Below are 22,728 nucleotides of genomic sequence, written 5' to 3'. Positions count from 1 at the left end.
GTGCCTCATCCAGCATGTCCTACAATTAGTGGTAGAATTCATCCTTCTCCTTTTGTGTCTGTTTTGTGGGTAAATAAACTTAGTGCGACTTTGACGTGGAATCTGGCAGTGATGATTGGATAGCTTATTGGCTTCCGGCCAACTAACACTTGGGCTGAACATCTCGATCGCTGATTCATCCTCGATCGTCCACCATACCTCACTGATGCCCAAAATGTCAAGTGGATAGGTTCTCATCTTTTGCAGTACCTGGGTCACCTTGCCACATTGGAGGAGTGCTCGGACGTTCCAAGTGCTAATTTTGGCTTATAATATGTGATTGTTACTGACAAACTGTACTGACCGTTCCCAGGACTTATCCATCTGACCCAGGAACCTTATATATATCTGACCCTTCCGTTTTCTATACAGCACATCCTTTGCTAACTTTGATGAGTGACTTCATCCTGATTACTATAAATCACAATACACTTTCGGGATACCTGATGAAGAACCCAGCCCATTATTTGCCATATTCTGATCACATGAAACATATCAACACACATATTAGAAGAGTAGGCCACTTGGCCCCTCAAGCCTGCTCCGCCATTTAATAAGATCACAGTTGATCAGATTGCAACCTCAACTCGACATTTCCACCTACCCCCATAGCCTTTCACCTCCTCACTTATCAAGAAAGTTTTACCTAAACTTATCCTTCAATAAATATACCCCTCTGATCAACAGCCCCTCATGATAACATTGGTTGTCCCACTAAATTAGATAATGTAGTATGACATACCACACAGCACATAATATGAGATAGAATGCTGTATTCTGCATTTTATAATGATGGGCTATCAATTTAAATCGATGCTCGGGGGAGACATTGATTTACAGAGATTTATAATAATGGTATTTTATTCAAGGAACAAGTTCGCAACTCAAAGGCTGAATTGCAGTGTAACTTACACCAAAAAGTTCATAAATCCAAAAACTGACCAAGTATTAAAATTAAAAACATGGAATGAATGAAAACTTGACCACAGAGAGTGGTTAAAACAGAGTCCAATGCATAGTTTAAGCGAAAATAGGACAAGGACTTGTAGCAGAGAAAGCTAATGGCATTGAGGAAAGCATGGCGGCTCAAACGCAAAGCTAGTGCAAACATGATGAACCAAATGGCTGTCATCTATGCTGTCAACTACTATGGTTCTACTTTTCCCAGTAGTTATACTGTGCAGCCACTATGGAACACTATATCATGTCACATTACAAGATGTTATATCATATAGGAAACAGTGAATTATTATATAATTCAGGGTGTTATATTGTGTAACAGCAAATTATACAATACAAAAATATTATACCATGTAATCAATGTGTTACCAATGATGTAACATTTGTAGATAATAAAGGGTGTTATACTGTTTAACACAGGATAGATTATTCAGTACAGGATTATTATATTATGTGATACACATAGGATTACTGAAGATTGCGGGGCCATGGCGAAAATTAGGACCGTCAATCATCCGGTACTGGGGGAGGGTACAGGAGGGGGCTACTGTGAGGGAAAGGTGGGCACTGAAAGTACCAGTGCCATGAATATTTTTTGGTCTAGGCTGGTCAGTCTTGAAAACATAGTAACAAAGCATATGAGTGTATGGAGGCAGAGGCAATTGGGGTAAAGAGCTGAAACATTGACACAGGAGCCTGTGAAAATGCTTTGCCAGAGAACAGAATTAAGTATTTCATTGCATCCCCTTGGGAACAGCCAAGAGGAACATAACCAATTTTGAGGTAGAATCCTCTAGCTCACAAGCAAAATACTTTGTTTCTATATTCAAAGACACATTCGCTCCGAGCAAACAGGCAAGATATACATCAAACTCTCAGCCTTTCACTTGCCAAATAAGTGATTTCCCCTCTCGCCTTTCACATTTGAGTGGCTCTCATCCTGCCCGTGTCTCTTTCCTCTACTTCAACTTGTGTATGTCCTTCCCTTGCCTCCTTGCTTTGTGTGCATGTTGCCCTCTCACTCCTGTATTTCTATCCCTTTGCTTCATGTGCATCACTTTCCCTCTACCCTTGTATCTCCCACCACTCCATGCGAATCTCTCCCCTTTCACTTTATGCAACTCTACTTCTTCCCACAATTCCCACCATCACTGTTAGTGCCAGGCATTGGATCAATTTGGAATGGAAGAAAATCAGATACTTTAGACTCAGAGGATCCAACCATTGCTCCTTGACACTCAATGGCATTGCCATCGCTGAATCCTCCACCATCAACATCTTGGGAGTTATCGTTGACCAGAAACTGAACCAATCCTTTAAACACTGGCTACAAGAACAGGTCAGAGGCTAGGAATTATGCAGAGTAACTCACCTCCTGATTCCCCAAAGCCTGTCAACCATTAACAATGCACAAGTCTAAGGCCTTTTTCAAGCGGGTGAACAAGATCATTTTGGGCTTTGTGTGGGCGAATAAAACCCCGCGGGTGAAGAAAATGTTGTTGGAGCGTAGTCGGGGGGAGGGTGGGTTGGCGCTGCCGAACTTCTGCAACTACTACTGGCCGGCTAATATAGCCATGATTAGGAAGTGGGTAATAGGGGAGGGGTCGGCATGGGAGCGGCCTCATGTAAAGGCACCAGTCTGGGAGCATTGGTAACGGTACCTCTGCTGTTCTCGCCAGCCCGATACTCCACAAGTCCGGTGGTAGTGGCGGCACTGAGGATCTGGGGGCAATGGAGGAGGTATAAGAAAATGTGGGTGCATCGGTCTGGACCCCGATTTATAATATCGGTTTGTACCGGGCAGGCTGGATGGCGGGTTCCAGAGCTGGCAGAGGGCAGAAATGAGAAGGATGGGGGATCTGTTTATAGATGGGAGCTTTCCCAACTTAAAGGCGCTGGAGGATAAATTTAAACTGCCGCCAGGGAATGGTTTTAGATATTTGCAAGTGCGAGACTTCCTGAGGAAACAGATGTTGGTCTTTCCACTGCTGCCGCCACGGGGGACACAGGATAGATTAGTTTCCGGTACCTGGGTGGGGGAGGGGAAGGTGTCAGATATCTACCAGGAGCTGTTGGAGGCGGAGGAAACCCCAGTGGAGGAGCTTAAGTGCAAGTGGGAGGACGAGCTAGGAAGAGAGTTGGAGGCGGGTCTATGGGCGGCCACCCTAAGCAGAGTCAATCCCTCCTCATCATGTGCCAGGCTTAGCATAATATAATTTAAAGTGGTCCACTGGGCACACATGACAGCGGCGAGGATGAGCAAGTTTTTCAAGATAGAAGATAGAGGTGCGAGATGCACGGTAACCCCAGCAAACCATGTCCACATGTTCTGGGCATGCCTGAAGCTCAGAGGGTTTTGGCAGGGGTTTGCGAAGGCAGTGTCCACGGTGCTAGAGACATAGGTGGTGCTGAGTCCAGAGGTAGCGATCTTTGGAGTGTCAGAAGATCCGGGAGTTCAGGGAGTGAAAGAGGCTGACATTCTGGCCTTTGCCTCCCTGGTAGCCCGGAGACAGATCTTACTAATGTGGAGGGACTCAAAGCCCCAGAGTGTAGAGACCTGGGTTAGTGATATGGCTGGGTTTCTCAGTCTTGAGAAAATAAAGTTTGCCTTAAGAGGGTCAATGTTGGCGTTCTCTCGGAGGTGGCAGCCGTTCATTGACTTTCTCTGAGAAAATTAAAATGTCGGCAGAAGCAGCATTCTGAAGGGGGGGGCAGGCGGATAGGTGTTAGATGGTTGAGGTGTGTGAAGATTGGGTCGGGTGGGGAAATGTTTATTTTGCCAGGTTAATGTTATTGTTTTTGTTATTGTTATAAAAATGTTGCAAATACCTTAATAAAAATATTTTTTAAAAAACAAAAACAAAGCACAAGTCAGTAGTGTGATGGAATATATACCACTTGCCTGGATGAGTGCAGCTCAAGAGCACGCAAGAAGTTCAGGACAAAGCAGCCCACTTCATTGGCACCCCATCCACCACCTTCAACATTCACACCCTCATCATTGATGCATAGTGGAAACTGTATGTACCATCTATAAGATGCACTGCAGCAATTCACCAAGACTTGAAGCTTCAACAGCACGCTCCAAACCCCGACCACCTAGAAAGACATGGGCAGCAGGTGCATGGGAACACTACCAACTGCACGTTACCCTACAATTCACACATCATCCTGACTTGGAACTATAATCGCTGTTAAAAATCTTGGAACTGCCTTCCTAACAGCACTGTGGGTGTATCTACACCACGGAGTGCAACAGTTCAAGGCGGCTGCTCACTATCACCTTCTCAAGAACAATTAGGAATGGGCAATAAATGCTGGCCTAGCCAGCGAAGCCCAAATCCCATGAACCAATATAAAAATTGCTCTAGAACCAAAATAAAAATTGCTCTTGAATGAAAGGTTTCAAATTCCTGGGATAAAGGGGCAGGAGAAGTTGACAAATTAGGACTAGAGTTACAGATGGGCCCAGATTGGGCGAGTGTGGCAGATTTCCATTTCTTCAGAGCACGAGTGGCCCAGTTGGAATTTACCGACAACTCGACAGTTTCATGGTCACTTTTATCAATTCCAGCTTTTTATTTCAAAACAAAGCTTACATTCACAAAATGCATTGGTAAGATTTCAACTTTCATTCACTGTATGATCATCCTTTTAACTTACACTAGGAAGGGGAGCACAGAACTAAATCACCCAGTTTGAACAGGCTGATCTGTGACTTACCTCCATATACCTGCCTTGGCCCTTAATATCTTTGCGTAACAAAAATCTATCTATCTCAGTTGTAAAACTGATAACCGTTCCAGCTTCGACTGCTGTTTGTGGGAGAGTTCCAAATCTCTACCACTCTTTGTGCGAAGAAGTGATTCCTATCATCTCTCCTGAACTCTCTGGTGCTAATTTTTAGACTATGCCCCCTAGTTTTAGAATCTCCAGCCAGTGGAAAGTTTATCTTTATCTACCCTGAACTTTCCCTGTTAATATCTTGAAGACTTTGATCACATCATTCCTTTACCTCCTAAATTCTAGCAAAAACAGGCCTAACTTGCATAATCTCTCCTCTTAGCTTAATCCCTGTAGTCCAGGTATAATTTTTGTACACCTCCAAGGTCAATATATCCTTCCTCGAACTGCTCAAAGTACTCCAAGTGGGGTGTAACCAGGGTTTTATATATTTGCAGCATAACCCCTGAAAACGTAAGTCCCAATCGTCTAGATATAAAGGCTAGCATTCCATTAGCCTTTTTGATTATTTTCTGCACTTGTTTGTGGCATTTTAAAGATCTATGGACCTGAACCCCCAAGTCTCTTTGGACGTCCATTGTACCTCTTCCCATTTAGAAAGTATTCTGCTCTATCCCTTTTTGATCCAAAATGGATAACCTCTCAGTTGCTTATATTGAATTTCATCTGCCATAACTTTGCCCATTCATCCAGTCTGTCAATATTTCCTTGCAATGTTATGCTATCATCTAGACTGCCTACAATGCCACCTAACTTTGTATTATCAGCAAATTTGGATACATGACTTTCTATTACATCATCCAAATCATTAATGAAAAATGTGAATAATTGAGGCCCCAGCACAGGCCCCTGTGGTATATCACTAGTCACCTCCTGCCAATTACAGTATTTACCCTTTACCCCCCCCCCCCCCCCCCCCCCCCCCCCACTGTTACCTGCAACTTAACCAATTTCCTAACCATGTCAATAATTTGCCCCGAGCTCCATGGGCTTCCACCTTAGTTAAGTCTCTTATGTGGGACTTTATCAAATACCTTCTAGAAGGCCATATAAATAGCATCCATAGACATCCCTTGTCCACAACCTTAGTCACCTTTTCAAAAACTATCATGGAATCATTGAATTTACAGTGCAGAAGTAGGCCATTCAGCCCTTCGAGTCTGCACCTGCCCTTGGAAAGAGCATCCCACCCAAACCCACACCTCCACAACTCCACCCTATCCGCATAACCCCACCTAACCTTTTTTGGACACCAAGGGAAATTTAGCATGGCCAATCCACCTAACCTGCACATCTTTGGACTGTGGGAGGAAACTGGAGCACCCAGTGGAAACCCACGCAGACACAGGGAGAAAGTACAAATTCCACAGTCACCCAAGGCCAGAATTTAACCCGGGTCCCTGATGCTGAGGCAGCTGTGCTAACCACTGTGCCACCGTGCTGCTTTTAGGGCCTTGTTGGAACTTTAATCAAAACCAGACCTCAACAGTGGCAAGCTATCTGAGCCAATTGATCATCATCCTGTCCACCTGCTTACTTGATCATTACCAATTAATACTTTATTACACTTATCACTGATTTCTCAGGCCCAGAGAAGAGTTTTTATTATGGGTTGTCAAGAGTAACTAACCAGGTCATGAAAAACAAAGTAGAAATGAAAACCAGAGCTGGACCTAAAGCAATGGTTATGAAGGGTAGATGGAACCAGGGAAAAAAGCAAAATAATTGACACAAGAAAACAAAAGAATTATGAGAACCATGACTGAGATAAAATAAGGAAGAGTGATAGAAATCGAAGGATAGGGTGTCGATTCAAGAATAAATTGGGTAAAACTACTTGGGTGTTCAGGTTATGGCAGATATACTGAATGGTTTGTTCACATCAGGTTTCACAAACTCAAGAATATTCAGTAGCACAGGCGGACATTAAAAGTTTCCCTGTGCAAAACATAGGATTAATTGTCCATAAATCTAATGGGTTTATTCCCTGAAATTAAAGATGCTTTGGCTAATATTTTCTGAACCACGGATAGTCATGATGAAACATTAAAAATAAAAGACAAACTCGACAATTACAGTTAGCTTAATTTCATATTGGGGACAACATTCAGACATTCCAAGGGCTGCTGTAAATGAAAAGCTAAAGAGCACAGGTACTCTGGGACACTTTCAGCATAAATGAGCAGTAATCAGACAAGTTTTGCAAGCCTACTGGTATTCTTTGAGGATGTGATTGAATAGTATTGCCTATATGGATTCATTGGACATGAAGCAGGATAGGGTGGTGATTAAAAAAAAATGAACAGTGCCAAGTTTGAGATTATCTATGTGATGTAGAAGGGATTTCAGATCAATTTATATAATGAAATCATTCATTTTAATTTCTCTTAGCAAAGGGTTAACTCACATCTAGTTCATACATTGGATTCATTAGTGCGACCAGATGAAGTTGCCAACATACCTGCCAACATATGGGCTGGTTTAGCTCAGCTGGTTTGTAATGCAGAACAAGCATTCCAGCGCCGCGGGTTTAATTCCCATACCAGCTTACCTCAACAGGCGCTGGAATGTGGCGACTAGGGGCTTTTCACAGTAACTTCATACTTGTGACAATAAAAGATTATTATTTTCTACATAATGCATTTGTTTGAGGCTCATTGTCACAACTGGACACCGGAATTGGATACAATGTTCAAATGGTTTCCATTTATAGAGTGCAGGATTCCAGCTGGTGTTTCAGTGACATACAATGGAGTGAGGGTAGTTTAGATTCTTGATTTAGATTCTTGACCAATGAATCAATCCTCAACAGAGCATTGGAGGAAGGGCAAAGATCACGTTTTCTTGTTCACTCACTCCCTTGCTTGCAATGGAGAGACTGTTTCAAATTCAACCTGCATGCAGACGGTCAGTGAGGAATAGAACTTTCCTTCAAAAGGTAGTGTCAGTTCAGGGATACCAATTTGCATTATGAAGCTACACCAAGGGCTAACTTATCAATTTATTATTTTTCGATGTTGCAAGGAGTGAAAGGAAAGAGATAGAATTTCAATGAAAACTATTCTCATCAGATATTGAAGTTTGTTAATCTACAATGTGCTCTAAGTAGAATGTTAACAATCTGCTTTCCAGAAGACAAGGCAAAATGCAGGTGGTGTTTGTGAAAGATCACAGAAAGTAATACAATTAGGGGTCTCAGTGTCATGTCTCTCAGGTTATAGCAACAAGTAACCAGATATTTGCAAGTACAAATACACCCCTGATCATAGGAGATGGATGCAGGATCCATTTATTTTTGAAAAAAATTTAAAATATAAATTTAGAGTACGCCATTTTTTTCCAATTAAGGGGGAATTTAGTGTGGCAAATCCACCTAATCTGCACATCTTTGGGTTGTGGGGGTGAAATCCATGCAAACATGGGGAGAATGTGTAAACTCCACATGGACAGTGACCCAGAGCCGAGATCGAACCTGGGACCTCAGTGCCATGAGGCAGCAGTGCTACCCACTGCGCCATTGTGCTGCCCTACAGGATCCATTTATAATCATAACCAATGACACTGGACCCAAAAGGAACATCTAGAGCAGACCTGAAACAAGTAATGTTCTGCCAGAAAGTAATGAACTTCCACAAGAATCTTTGCAAACTTCCTTGCTCACAATATCAAATGAAATGGTATTAAGTTTGCTGATGATACATTACCACGTGGGCAAGTAAAAAGAGAATTATCTTCAGGGGCACTTGGGACAGATTTTGCTGGTGGGCTGAGATGTGGTAAATGGATTAAATGCTGAACCTGAAAGCATCCTACTTAATCACCACCGCAAAGTTTAAAGTAGGATTTGATAGTCAATCTATTTAAATTAATATATTAAAACCATTAGGTGCAGCAGACTAAAACATCACATGTCAGTCATCACACTTTGCAACAGATGCAAAAACAAGGTGCTCAACATGTAGTTTGAAATTGATGAGCATATTCCAATCTGTAAAGCTCTTTAACCAGATAACAATGGCTGGAACCGAAAGGGAACAGATCCACTTTAGCAAAATGCAACATGCATTACAAGGTCTAACATACCTGGCCTTACAAAACAGCGCATCATCCAACCGTGAACCCAGTGCTACATCTGCACTTATCTCTTCCACATCCTCCGATTCATTTCATTCCACCATAAGCAGCTGTACATTCAGGTGCTAAAGGCCTAAGCTCTTGAATTCTCTTTCCTAAACCTTGCTGCCTCTCTTTCCTTCTTAAGTTGCTTCTTAAAATGTACCCCAACCAAGCCTTTGGACATCCGCCTTAATAACGCCTTACGTGACTCAGTGTCGAGTTTGTTTAATAATATATCCAGACATACAAGTTAGGATGAACAGGCCATTTGGCCCCTCTAGCTTGCTTTGCTATTTAATAAGATCATGGCTGATCTGATTGTGGCCTCAACAGCACTAACCTGCCTGCCTGCCTACCCCCCCCCCCCCCCCCCCCCCATCCCAATACCCTTTGACTCCCTGGTTATTGAAGAATCTATCTACCTCTGCCTTAAAGATATTCGTTCACCCTGCCTCTAACACTCGCTGTGGAAGGAATTTATCAGACTCTCAACCCATAGAAAACAATTCTCATTTGTCTTAGAGGGCCCCTTATTTTTAAAACAGCGTCCCTAGTTCTAGTCGCTCCCAAAAGGGAAACAACCCACTCTGTCAGGTTCCCTCAGGATCTATAATGTTTCAATAAGGTCAATTTCATACTTCTAAACTCTAATTGAGAAAGGCTCGAACAGCGCAAGCTTTCTTGTAAGACAACCAACCCTCCCCACCCCTGCCAATTCCAGGAAGTAGAGTGGACCATCTCTGAACTGCTTCTAATGCAATTGTACTCCTGTGAAGTGTCTTGGATGTTAAAGGCACTAAAGTACAAATTTTTGTCTTTGCAGTATAAACTGCAAATCCTGGTCACACAATACATGTCACTGCAGCGCACTGCTGATGGATCAACTTTTGGCAAAAATGTTAAACCAAAACCGGAATATCCTAAATGGGCAGACATAAATAATTCCTTGGCACTACTTCATTGAAGAGCTGAGGAGTTTTCCTTGATGCCCTCATCAATATTTATCCCACAATCACTACCTAAGAAACAAATGGGCTACACTATGAAATTGCTATTTGTGGGGCCTCGCAGTAGGCAAACTGGTTGCTATGCTTCCCTACATTATAACAGTGACTATACTTCAGTGGGCTGTAAAGGACTTTGGGATCTCCCACGGTCTTGAAAGACTCAGTATAAAAATGCAAGTTCTTCTAAAGGTGGAGGCCACAGACAACTAAATAATTTTTGGTCTTCTCGGCTTCAGTCCCCAAGCCCAGAATGTATTGCTACTTTAAATTCTCTTCCTCCTCTTGATCATTCAACCCATGCTCCATCTAGAATTCAAGACATGTCGCCTCCTACAACACAATTACAGACAAGCAAAGCCATTGACCCATTGTAATTCATCCATCCAGAAATACCCACTCGATAAGAAGCTAATTACAGAACTCTTCACTTCTAACTTCAACAAGGTTTCATTTGCTTCCTCCACATTAACATCTGTTCTCTCAGATCGTGTCCTGTTCAACCCATTTTCCTCAACAATTTGATTCACTCCCAAAAAAGCATGGCAGCTATTTACAAACACTACTTGATTAGCAGGACAGCCACTAATTAGTCACTACGAGAGAGAAGCGAGGTTAAGAGAAGCTTATTTCTGCAAGTAATTAAAAGCATGGAATCGTTCGCACAGAGTGGCTGAGACAGAGACCAAAGCATATTTTCTGGGAAAATAGGATGAATATTCAAAGCACAAGATTCAGTGCTATGGGAGGGGCCACAGCAGTGAAAGTAGATTTGGATCGCACTAGCAGAAATATGGCATCAATACAATGAAGTTGAATAGCCTTCTGTGGTGCAAACTTCTACTTACTGGGGCGGCACAGTGGTTGGCATTGCTGCCTCACACCACCAGGGTACCGGGTTCAATTCCAGCCTCGGGTGACTGTGTGGAGTTTGCACTTTCTCCCCATGTCTGCGTGGGTTTCCACCGGGTGCTCTGGTTTCCTCCCACAGTCCAAAGATGTGCAGGTTAGCTGGATTGGCCATGATACCCTTAGTGTCCAAAAGGTTGGGTTGGGTTGGGTTGCGGGGCTAAGTTGGAGGCGTGGGCTTAAGTGGGGTGCTCTTTCCAAGGGCCAATGCAGACTCAATGGGCCTAATGGTCTCCTTCTGCACTGTGAATTCTATGATTCTAATTACTTCCAAAATTCTAATCACTTCTTTCAAAAGATCAAGGATAACCCAGAGTTTACAGGTTAAAGTTCCACTACTACGTCTTCCTGCTACTATCAGTCTTCAGCTCTTCCTCAAGTCTTTAACTGCCCACTAGGCCAACACGAGTGATCTCGTAACACCAACCCATACCCAGTCCCTTTCAACATTTACAACTGCAGTATTGCAGCCTGTGGCCACCTTGCAATATCACTACTGGAGAAATTGCCAACAATGACTCACAGTCATGCAGCACCATTAAAGTAAAAAAACTTCAATGGGTCTTTAAAAAAGTTGAACAGGAGAAACTAGAGATGACAGATGCACAAATAAGGGTTCCAGCAACTGAGTTGAGCAATATTGCAAAAATAAATTTATGTAGCTGACTGAACAGGATGTGGCGTGAATCTCAGCTAAAGATCAAACAGGGCCCAGACTGCGAACTGGGCCTGCACAGTCCAAGCTTATAGTTGAGAAAGGGGTAGGAGTTAAGTAGCAAGTAAACAGTGGCTGATGTTCATGTTGATGTCAGACAGGCAATCTGATTGCAGAGCGGTGATCAGAGGGGTTGAGACACAGAGGAGGTCAAACTGGGTGCAAACAGCAGAGATATGGAAAATTATCCTTTGCTTGCAGAGAGGTGCAATATATAGATGAGGAAGCATTTCCTAAAGGTGATGCTGCAGGCAACGGAGAAGCAATTGCTGGGGACGCACTCGTGTAATCTGGATAGAACACAATGTCGGTCCCACAGAGCTGGGCAACGGAGATAAGTTGATGAAAAAGGCCAGTGTTGCCAACTGTGTTGAACACTGTTGAAGACTGAGGGTTATGAAGGATAATGCAGTCACAGACAAGAGGACACCCAGTGGTTTGACTTAAGAGGAAGTCAGTTGAGCAGATTCAAACAGGGAGTTGAGGAAAGATGAACAGAGAGCTGGGTGGTAGTGACACGCTTCTTTTTCCTTTGCCCCTGTTCTGGTTGTTCTAGAATTCCCCTTGTTAGTGCCCTTATGCTAATCAATACTTGGGCCCCACCTGATAGCATAATTTCCCTACTTGTTCTAAAACAAAATCATAATTTGTAGCCCAAATCATTCCTGCTGTCTCTAGATTCTCCACTTCCTATCCAACATGCTCTTCGGTACCTTATCTGGTCCCAATTCTTGCACGTATCACAAATGAACCCTTCACAGTACCTCATGCCCACACATAGAAACCCTCTTGTCCCAATTCCAGCACACACTGCTAGAACCCCTTGATAAGCAGATATTCACAATACACCTGTCTGATCTTCTCAGCTCCAAGTTTCGTACACAATTCTCAGCTATTTCACTTTAGCAATCACAATCCTGGTTTACAAGTATGTTAAAACTTACAAGAAATTTCAAAATATCCCCTACTCGCAGTCATAAACTTCAAACAATCTCATTATTCACCATTCTCTTGGGTATGCTTGCACTCCTCCTGTCCAGGCTCCAGCTCAATGCTCCATTGCAGTTTGATTTTTACTATTCTTTTTTAAAAACAGGCCGATGCGTCTTAATTATCGCTAAACTACGTGTGCAACTCTGAGCAGCCAGCTCCAAATCTTAGAAAACAAAACTTAGGAACACATCACCGTCCCACCTAAGCCTGGGGCGGGGGCTGGAAGGAACACAGAGAAGGGGAGAAAAACAAAGTGAGTGATTATGAAAACAATAGTGATTTTATAAAACAAAATCACAGAGCATGGTCAAAGAGCAAAAGTTAGCCTCTCGCATTTAAATGGAGTTTACTATTTCCCCAACCACAACCATGAAATCAGTACCTAAAATAGCAAAGAAGCCTATTTAAACCACATCTGTAGAAGTACAGTGTGTTCAATTTTATTTTCATTTGCAAATCCTGCTGCACTCTGTCCCAAAATTAACAATGAAAGTTGATTCCTTTCGCAGTTTATCCCAACATTAAACCAATTGTTCTCGATCTGATTCCAACACTACTTAAAGTTCAATTTTAAAGAGGGGTAGCTTGGTAGACGGACTAAAGTGGAAAGGTAGCAGCTACTGGTCATAGGCTAGACAACTAACCTCTGGTCTGCAGCAAATAACTAACCTGGATGGTTACCAAAGGATGAAGCTGAAATCCACCAAGTTCTGAGGAATTAACAATACACAATTTGCTAATAATTGCCATGTATTGTCTTAAAGGCAGGGCCACAAATGGTGTACCAACACTCAGTATCCATGCTCACTATGGAAATCACATTTAAGTATACCAAAGGTTGCCTCACTCTCCGAAAGTGTGTCTGGAGGGGGCCAGCACTCTTGGGCCTCACATTCCTGAACTTTGAAGCCCATGTGCCTAGGACCAGAGTGCACCAAGCCAGCAGCCCTGGGCTCCAAGTAGTCAATGCAACAAACTCCAAATCTCTGAGAGTCAATTCCATTTCAAAAAAGAAGGAAAGGCTCGTTTTAAATCACACGTTACTCCTAACCGAGACCGTTGACTGATTCAGTTGACTTAATGTGGAGCACCTTTTAAGGATAAAAACTTGACAGTTGTGGAACTGTTTTGACCACTTCACAGTGACAGAATCATATTAAAAATGGAGAGCATGAGACGCAAATAATTGGAGTCAACTGGTTGTGAAGGAGCAGAGAAAAAACTTCAGACATGTAGTGAATGTGGAAAAATATCGAAAATTAAATTGAAATGGTTATGTTATTGAGCAAACAAAATTAATGATGTGGCACCATTTTGGAGTCTAGCATTGGGGAAAAGAAAGCAAAAAGGCAATTGAACGACTGTAGTTTTAGATTGGTCAGGACACCCCACATCCACAGAGGCACTCTACACCCAGACATCTACCCACAGATAAAGACACCCACAGACACCCCCGCACAGACGCCCCCCACGCCGCACAGGCGTCCCCCACCCGCGTCGCACGCAGGCGCCCCCCCCCCCCTGCGCCGCACAGCCACCCATTTAACAACCTGTATTAAAATAGTTATTATAATGGAGCAAAAACATCCTGAGGCATTCTACAGTGAGCACTGTCAGACAAAACTCAAGACCACAAGGAAATATTAGGACAGATGACCAAGATATAGGGTCTAAGGAGTGCCTTAATGGAAGAGAGGCAGAAGGGAATTCCTGAATAGGGCCCAGCAACTACAGACACAGCCATCAACAATAGAGTAAAAAACAGGGATGCCCAAGAAGCCAAAATTGTAAAAGAGCAAAGTTGTTACGCTAGATGTGATTGGATGGAGAGGGAGGGTTAGGGCAATGGAGAAATCTGAAATATGGATGAGAATTTTAAAATTGAGGCGCAGCTTAACTCGAAGTGCAGCAAGCATCTGGGCGATGGGTAACTGGGACTTGGTGTGGGTTAGGGTATGGACAGCAGAGCTTTTGATAACATAAAGGAGGTCAAACACAAGAGGTTCAACGGCAAGGATGGTGACTTCCACAAGGAGCTGAGGCAAAGCCAGAGTCGGGCAATGTTTCAGAGGTGAAATTAATATTGATGACAAAGGTAGGTGGTTGAAAACTCATCCAAGGGCCAAAAATTTCACCAAGGTTGTGAACAGTCTGCTAGAGTCCCAGGCATCTGACTGGGGAATGAATAGAGTCAGCAACTAGGCATTTGTGGCAAGGATTGCTTGATATTTAACTGGAGAACATTTCTGCTCATCCAGTTCTGGATGTCAGACAAGCATATGACAATTAAGAGATAGTGACAGGTTGGGAGAAGTGGTGGTGAGGTACAATTGGGTGCTATGAGGATGTGTGTGTTATCAGACACTGTGATGATGCTAGTGAGGGACAGCAGGGACTAACACAGTAAAATGCTCGAGGCCACTTCACAGAGGTTAACAACTTTCACGGAGCTACTCAAGAAACGAGGACAGGCGACCAAAAGTGCAGTCAAAGAGGTTGGTTTTAAAAAGCATCTCAAGTGAGGAGAGAGAGAAAAGTGGAGAATTGGGAGATGGAAAAGCATGGAGAGAATTGCAGGACTTTGGTCCATGGCAGCTGAAAATAGCCACCAACGGTGAAGTGGAGAAAATCAAGAGATGCATAACAAACCAGAATTGGAGGAGCACAATAACCTGAAGGGCTTAAGGAGGTTAATACAGGGATAGGGAGGGGCAAGCGCTTGTGTGCACTTGAGCACAAGGATGAGAATTTTTAAAATCAAGCAAATAGGTAATGGTTGAATAGGACATTATCAGGACAGTAGCAATAAAGAGGCTTCTCAATAAATTCATCCGGTTCATCAACACAGACACCTAGTTCCCAGTTAACTACACAAGAGATACACAAACTGATCCATTCAATACACAGACATTTTATGCCAGACGACCAGGGTCGGGCCAGGCAAATAAGTATGAAATCAAATTAATCTAACGTTGCAACAATCACTTCAAAACCAAAAGCGCTGAATGCACGATAACATTCTATTAACATAACCCATGTTGTAATTGCAAATGCATCGACAGTGCAACATTAGAGTTACGAAACATCAGCATAGGAGGAAGATTGTGAATAAATACTGAAGTCACAGGTGCAATGCTTTACCATTCTGTGTTTTCTTTCAAACAAAGCATGCTGCAATGCACACACAGTTGTAAACTGTAACAAGCTACACTGCACATGTTCCACGGAGGGGGGGCAGCTGTACCAAGTCAGATGTATAGACTGATAATGAAGCACCGAGCATGTGACCAACCAGGACTGAACTACTAGAGCTTGTACACGCACAGTACGTAACAGGCAAAAGACACAGACCCCACAGTTTAAAGTCTGATCATTAGAATCCATAATAAATGCAACATGAGTAAATTGCAGACTAATTGCTACACAACAGATTAGCACAGAACTGACAGACAAGACACAATGACAAGCCAAATGGCAAGGCATTACCTCCACTGACTGATAAATCAAGAGATTTTTCCTGCACATCTTCATGGCTGTAACGGAGAAATGTAGTATGTCAATGGTCCAGGCACCATTCGAAGCCATCAAGGGGGAACAGGGCACAGAATACGTGGCCTGCCTTTCCAATGGGGTAGAGCAAGGTGCCAGGGGCACTGGGAGGCAGATGGAGTTCAGCAATTTTTCTCTGATAGTTAAAGGATACAGTCTCAAAGATCCAGTTTGGGTTCCAATGGCGAGGATTTTCTGCACCGGATCGAAAGCCATGGCTGAGGGCTGATATGGAAATCCATGACGAACCGTCTGACACCACAAGTAGCCGCAGAAAAATCCAGATGCAAGAGGTAAAAAATGTGGATTAACAGACTACAGTGACAGCAAAATCTGGGATACAAGAATGGGAACTGGCAGGAGTAAAATGTGGATTCACAGAGAGCAATTACCAAGAAAGGGTTTAACATGAATAAAACGCTGATGGAAGGTTACGGGATGTAATAGGGACTGAATGAGGTCATGTGTTAGATGGGAACCATCAAGAAGGGAGAGGGCGTGGCCATCCGAGAGGATCCAACGGGGGATGAGGGGGGCATGTGCTGATTGCAGGCACGAGGGTTTTGGGATGGCGATGAGGCGGGGGGTCAAAGCGACGAGGCGGGCGGGGGGTCAAAGTGACGAGGTGGGCGGGGGGGTCAAAGCGACGAGGCGGGCGGGGGGGTCAAAGCGACGAGGCGGGCGGGGGGTCAAAGCGACGAGGCGGGCGGGGGGTCAAAGCGACGAGGCGGGCGGGTGTCAAAGCGACGAGGCGGGCGGGGGGTCAAAGCGACGAGGCGGGCGGGGGGTCAAAGCGACGAGGCGGGCGGGGGGTCAAAGCGACGAGGCGGGCGGGGGGTCAAAGCGACGAGGCGGGCGGGTAGGGTGGGTGTCAATAGGGTGGGGGCATGACGGAGTCACGGGGGGTGAATGGGTGTGTCAGACTTTTAAAGGCATGGTATGAGGTCCTTTGGACCATCATATCCATGCTGGCCATCAAGTACTTATGTATTCTGATCACATTTTCCAGAATATTTTCCGTAGCCTTGTATGCCACGCCAGTTCAAGTGCTCATCTGAATATTTCTCAACACTTGGCACGGTTCTGACATCTACCACCCTTTCAGGAAGTGGGTGCCAAATTCCAACCGCCCTCTGGTTGAAAATCCTTTTCTTCGCAACCCCTACAAACCTTCTGATCCTTATCTTCAATCTATGCGCCCTGGTTACTGACCCCTCTGCTAAGAGGATGAGTTCCTTCCTATCCACCCTATCTATGCCCCTCAATTTTATACACCTCAATCACATCCTCCCCTCAGCCTTCTCTGCTCCAAGGAAAGCAACCCCAGCCTATCCAGTCTATCTTCATAGCTGAGACACTTCAGCCCAGGCAACATCCTGGTAAATTTCCTCTGCACCCTCTCTAGTGCAGTCACTTCCTTCCTATATTGTGGCAACCAGAATTGCGCACACAACTGCAGCTGTGGTCTAACCAGCGTTTTATACAGCTCCATGGTAACCCCCTGCTCTTGTATTCTATGCCTCGGCTAATAAAGGCAAGTATCTCTCATGGCTTCTTAACCACTTCATCTAACTGTGCTGCTGCCTTCAGGGATTTATGCACACGCACCCCAAGGTCACTCTGGTCCTCTGTACTTCTCAGTATCCTACTGGTCATTGTATACTCTCTTGCTTTGTTATTCCTCCCAAATTGTAGCACCTCACACTTTTCATGGTTAAATTCCATTTGCCCTTGTTCTGCCCATCTCACCAGCCCGCCTATATCATCCTGTATCTACGGCTATCCTTCTCGTTATTTACCACACTGCCAATTTTTGTATCACACTTCCTACATTCAAGTCAAGACCATTAATGTATACTATCAACAGCATAAGGACACAGCACCAATCCCTGTGGACGACCACTGGGCACAGGCTTGCATCACAAAAACAACCTTCGACCATTACCCTCTGCCTCCTGCCACTCAGCCAATTTTGGATCATATTTTCCCTGGATCCCATGGGATCTAACCGTATTGACCAGTCTCCCATGCAAGACCTTTTCAAAAGCTTCACCACATATCCCTTATCTACAAGCCTAGTCACCACCTTGAAAAGTTCAATCAAATTTGTTAGACATGATCTTCCTGTAACAAAGCCATACTGACTACCCTTGATTAAGCCTTGCATTCCCAAATCAACACTATTCCTGTCCCTCAGAATATTTTCCAATATTTTGACTACCACTGAATTGAGACTCACTGGCCTGTAATTCTTGAATAATGGGTACCTGATTAGTTGTCAAAGGGAGATGGACTGACGGGGTGGGGTGGGGTGGGGGAGTTAGAGGGCGGGACCGGTGACAGGCAGTGGGGAATGGACAATCGGGGGTGTCGCTCTGATGGGGTGGGTAGGGAGAGGTTGCGCTGACAGAGGGGTGGGCAGATGGGGAGAGAGTGCCGCTGATGGGAGAGGGGTGGGTGGGTAGGGGTTGGCACTGACAGGCGATGGGTGGGTGGGCAGGGGGCGATGCTGACTTGGGAGAGGGTGGGTGGGTGATGTTGATGGGATGAGTGGGTGGAGAGGAGGTGGCGCTGATGTGGGAGGGGTCATGCTAATGGGGGAGGGAGTGGGGAGGCATCGTGCTGATGGGGAGGGATGGGAGTGAAGAAAGGTCGCACTGACGGGGTAAGGAGGGAGGAGGGGGCGAAGATGGAGGGAGGGGGGAAGGTGGCACTGACGAGGGAAGGGGAATGTGGAGCTGTGGCGCTGAGTGGGCAAGGGGTGAGTGGGTGGGGAGGGGTGGCGTGGTGTGAAGGGGCTGCGCTGCTGGGGTAGGGGGTGGGGAGGTGTTGCTTTGATCCGAGGGTGGGTGGGTAGGTTTGAGTCACACTGATCCGAGGGTGGGGTGGGCGTTGATCTGAGGGTGGGGTGGTCGTTGATCTGAGGGTGGGGTGGTGGTTGATCTGAGGGTGGGGTGGTGGTTGATCTGAGGGGGGTGGTGGTTGATCTGAGGGTGGGGTGGGCGGTGATCCGAGGGTGGGGTGGGCGGTGATCCGAGGGTGGGGTGGGCGGTGATCCGAGGGTGGGGTGGGCGTTGATCCGAGGGTGAGGTGGGCGTTGATCTGAGGGTGAGGTGGGCGGTGATCCGAGGGTGGGGTGGGCGTTGATCTGAGGGTGAGGTGGGCGTTGATCTGAGGGTGAGGTGGGCGTTGATCTGAGGGTGGGGTGGGGCGTTGATCTGAGGGTGAGGTGGGCGTTGATCTGAGGGTGGGGTGGGCGTTGATCTGAGGGTGGGGTGGTCGTTGATCTGAGGGTGGGGCGGTCGTTGATCTGAGGGTGGGGTGGTCGTTGATCTGAGGGTGGGGTGGTCGTTGATCTGAGGGTGGGGCGGTCGTTGATCTGAGGGTGGGGCGGGTCGTTGATCTGAGGGTGGGGCGGTCGTTGATCTGAGGGTGGGGTGGGCGTTGATCTGAGGGTGGGGCGGGCGTTGATCTGAGGGTTGGGCGGTCGTTGATCTGAGGGTGGGGGGGTCGTTGATCTGAGGGTGGGGTGGGTGTTGATCTGAGGGTGGGGTGGGTGCTGATCTGAGGGTGAGGTGGGCGTTGATCTGAGGGTGGGGCGGTCGTTGATCTGAGGGTGGGGTGGGCGTTGATCTGAGGGTGGGGTGGGCGTTGATCTGAGGGTGGGGTGGGCGTTGATCTGAGAGTGGGGTGGGCGTTGATCTGAGGGTGAGGTGGGCGTTGATCTGAGGGTGGGGTGGGCGTTGATCTGAGGGTGGGGTGGGCGTTGATCTGAGGGTGGGGTGGGCTTTGATCTGAGGGTAGGGTGGGCTTTGATCTGAGGGGTGGTTGGGGTGGGCTTTTATCTGAGCGGTGGTTGGGGTGGGCTTTGATCTGAGGAGTGGGTGGGGTGGCGCTGCTGTGAGGGGTGGGTGGGGTGGGCGCTAATCTGAGTGGGTGGGTAGGTTGGTTCGGTTGCGTTGGTGGGTGTGTTGGGAGGGGTGGGGCCATAATGATTGTGAGATGGGTAGTTGGATGCGGGGGTTGCTCTGACGGGGTGGGTGAGGGGGTCCTCTGATGAAATCGATGGGTGTGTGTTGCTCTGATGCGGTGGGTGACAGATATGGTGGGCGAGGCTTGCTGATCTGGGTAGGGTGGCTGCACCGATAGGGCAGGGGCCGGGGGTTGCACCAACGGGGTGGGTACGTGGACGGGAGTTATGCGGGCAGGACAGGTGTGGAAGAGGGTTGCACTGGGGCGGCGCCACTGGGGCAGGGGGCGGCACCGATGGGGTAGGGGCGGCACCGATGGGGTAGGGGCGGCACCGATGGGGTAGGGGCGGCACCGATGGGGTAGGGGCGGCACCGATGGGGTAGGGGCGGCACCGATGGGGTAGGGGCGGCACCGATGGGGTAGGGGCGGCACCGAGGGGGTAGGGGCGGCACCGATGGGGTAGGGGCGGCACCGATGGGGTAGGGGCGGCACCGATGGGGTAGGGGCGGCACCGATGGGGTAGGGGCGGCACCGATGGGGTAGGGGCGGCACCGATGGGGTAGGGGCGGCACCGATGGGGTAGGGGCGGCACCGATGGGGTAGGGGCGGCACCGATGGGGTAGGGGCGGCACCGATGGGGTAGGGGCGGCACCGATGGGGTAGGGGCGGCACCGATGGGGTAGGGGCGGCACCGATGGGGTAGGGGGCGGCACCGATGGGGTAGGGGGCGGCACCGATGGGGTAGGGGGCGGCACCGATGGGGTAGGGGGCGGCACCGATGGGGTAGGGGGCGGCACCGATGGGGTAGGGGGTGGCACCGATGGGGTAGGGGGTGGCACCGATGGGGTAGGGGGTGGCACCGATGGGGTAGGGGGTGGCACCGATGGGGTAGGGGTGGCACCGATGGGGTAGGGGTGGCACCGATGGGGTAGGGGGTGGCACCGATGGGGTAGGGGGTGGCACCGATGGGGTAGGGGTGGCACCGATGGGGTAGGGGGTGGCACCGATGGGGTAGGGGGTGGCACTGATGGGGTAGGGGTGGCACTGATGGGGTAGGGGGTGGCACTGATGGGGTAGGGGTGGCACTGATGGGGTAGGGGTGGCACTGATGGGGTAGGGGTGGCACTGATGGGGTAGGGGTGGCACTGATGGGGCACGGGGTGGCACTGATGGGGTACGGGGTGGCACTGATGGGGTACGGGGTGGCACTGATGGGGTAGGGGTGGCACTGATGGGGTACGGGGTGGCACTGATGGGGTACGGGGTGGCACTGATGGGGTACGGGGTGGCAGGCGGCCCGGCGCCCTGAATGCTGCATCACCCTCGGGGGGCTGGCAGGGCCGAGGCTCACCCCTCCATCCGAACTCTGTGGTGCCGGCGGCCGGCGGGGGGGGGGGGGGGGGAGAGGGGGGGGGGGGGGGGGAGAGAGGGGCCGGGGGTCGGCGAGGATGAGGGGCCGGGGGTCGGCGGGGATGAGGGGCCGGGGGTCGGCGGGGGGAGAGGGGCCGGGGGTCGGCAGGGGGATGAGGGGCCGGGGGTCGGCAGGGGGATGAGGGGCCGGGGGTCGGCTGGGGGATGAGGGGCCGGGGGTCGGCTGGGGGATGAGGGGCCGGGGGTCGGCTGGGGGATGAGGGGCCGGGGGTCGGCTGGGGGATGAGGGGCCGGGGGTCGGCTGGGGGATGAGGGGCCGGGGGTCGGCTGGGGGATGAGGGGCCGGGGGTCGGCGGGGGGATGAGGGGCCGGGGGTCGGCTGGGGGATGAGGGGCCGGGGTCGGCTGGGGGATGAGGGGCCGGGGGTCGGCTGGGGGAGAGGGGCCGGGGGTCGGCTGGGGGAAGAGGGGCCGGGGGTCGGCTGGGGGGAGAGGGGCCGGGGGTCGGCTGGGGGAGAGGGACCGGGGGTCGGCTGGGGGAGAGGGACCGGGGGTCGGCTGGGGGAGAGGGGCCGGGGGCCGGCGGGGATGAGGGGGAGGCCTAAGCCGCACTCACTTTGCAGAGCTGGAAGTGGTCCGAGCACAGGGTCTCGAGGATGTCGGTGTCGGCCGGCCGCTGGCCGGGCTGCGACGAGGACGAGGCGGCCGCCGCCGCCGTCAGGCCGTCCAGCACCTTCCTGATGTTAAACTTCTTCATGGTGCCGGCTGGCCCGCCTCACATGTCAGGGATGGCAGGGCCGGCCCTGTGCCGCGGGCTGTTGGCCTCCCACCTCGCCGCCTGCCTCCTCCTCCCCACTCCCCTGCCGGTCTCTCCCCTCCCGCTGCAATCGCTCCGCTCCCCGGGATACACACACACGCAGCCGCCAGCCCCAAACCGCAGCACCGCGCCTGCGCACACACCGCACCCCCCACCGCACACACCCGGATGTCAATCAGCACCTGAAGCAGCAACAGGATTAAGACTAATCCAGCAACACTAATACTCAGAGCATCAGCACAACTAATACTCAGAGCATCAGCTCCATTAATACTCAGAGCATCAGCACCACTAATACAGCATTAGCTCCACTAATGCTCACAGCATCAGCTCCACTAATACTCAGAGCATCAGCAACAGTAATACTCTGAGCATCAGCTCCACTAATATTCAGAGTATCAGCACCATTAATACTCAGAGCATCAGCACCACTAATACTCAGAGTATCAGCACCATTAATAATCAGAGCATCAGCACCACTAATACTCTGAGCATCAGCTCCACTAATACTCAGAGCATCAGCTCCACTAATGCTTCAGG

At 48.4% G+C, this 22,728-nt stretch overlaps 1 protein-coding gene across 5 annotated transcripts in view; it reads right to left on the bottom strand.

The window, feature by feature from the left end:
* Positions 1–22,232, bottom strand: part of stxbp5a (syntaxin binding protein 5a (tomosyn)) — a 222,239-nt gene extending 200,007 nt beyond the window's left edge. For 2 of the 5 annotated variants that reach the window (XM_038805169.1, XM_038805159.1), the window contains exons 1-2: positions 21,988–22,230; positions 16,184–16,281 (exon numbers count right to left, since the gene is read on the bottom strand). In XM_038805169.1, the coding sequence (XP_038661097.1) occupies positions 16,184–16,281; positions 21,988–22,128 (239 nt within the window). In that variant the 5' untranslated portion in view covers positions 22,129–22,230. Of the gene's footprint in view, positions 1–16,183; positions 16,282–21,987 lie in introns of all 5 variants that reach the window. The other 3 variants (XM_038805189.1, XM_038805151.1, XM_038805180.1) reach the window with 3 other exon arrangements.
* Between the last annotated feature and the right edge of the window lie 496 nt (positions 22,233–22,728).

Source organism: Scyliorhinus canicula, chromosome 1 (genome assembly GCF_902713615.1).
Source record: "Scyliorhinus canicula chromosome 1, sScyCan1.1, whole genome shotgun sequence".
NCBI classification, from domain to species: domain Eukaryota; kingdom Metazoa; phylum Chordata; class Chondrichthyes; order Carcharhiniformes; family Scyliorhinidae; genus Scyliorhinus; species Scyliorhinus canicula.
Note: the sequence above shows the minus strand (reverse complement) of the source record. Positions and strands in the feature narration are given on the sequence as shown.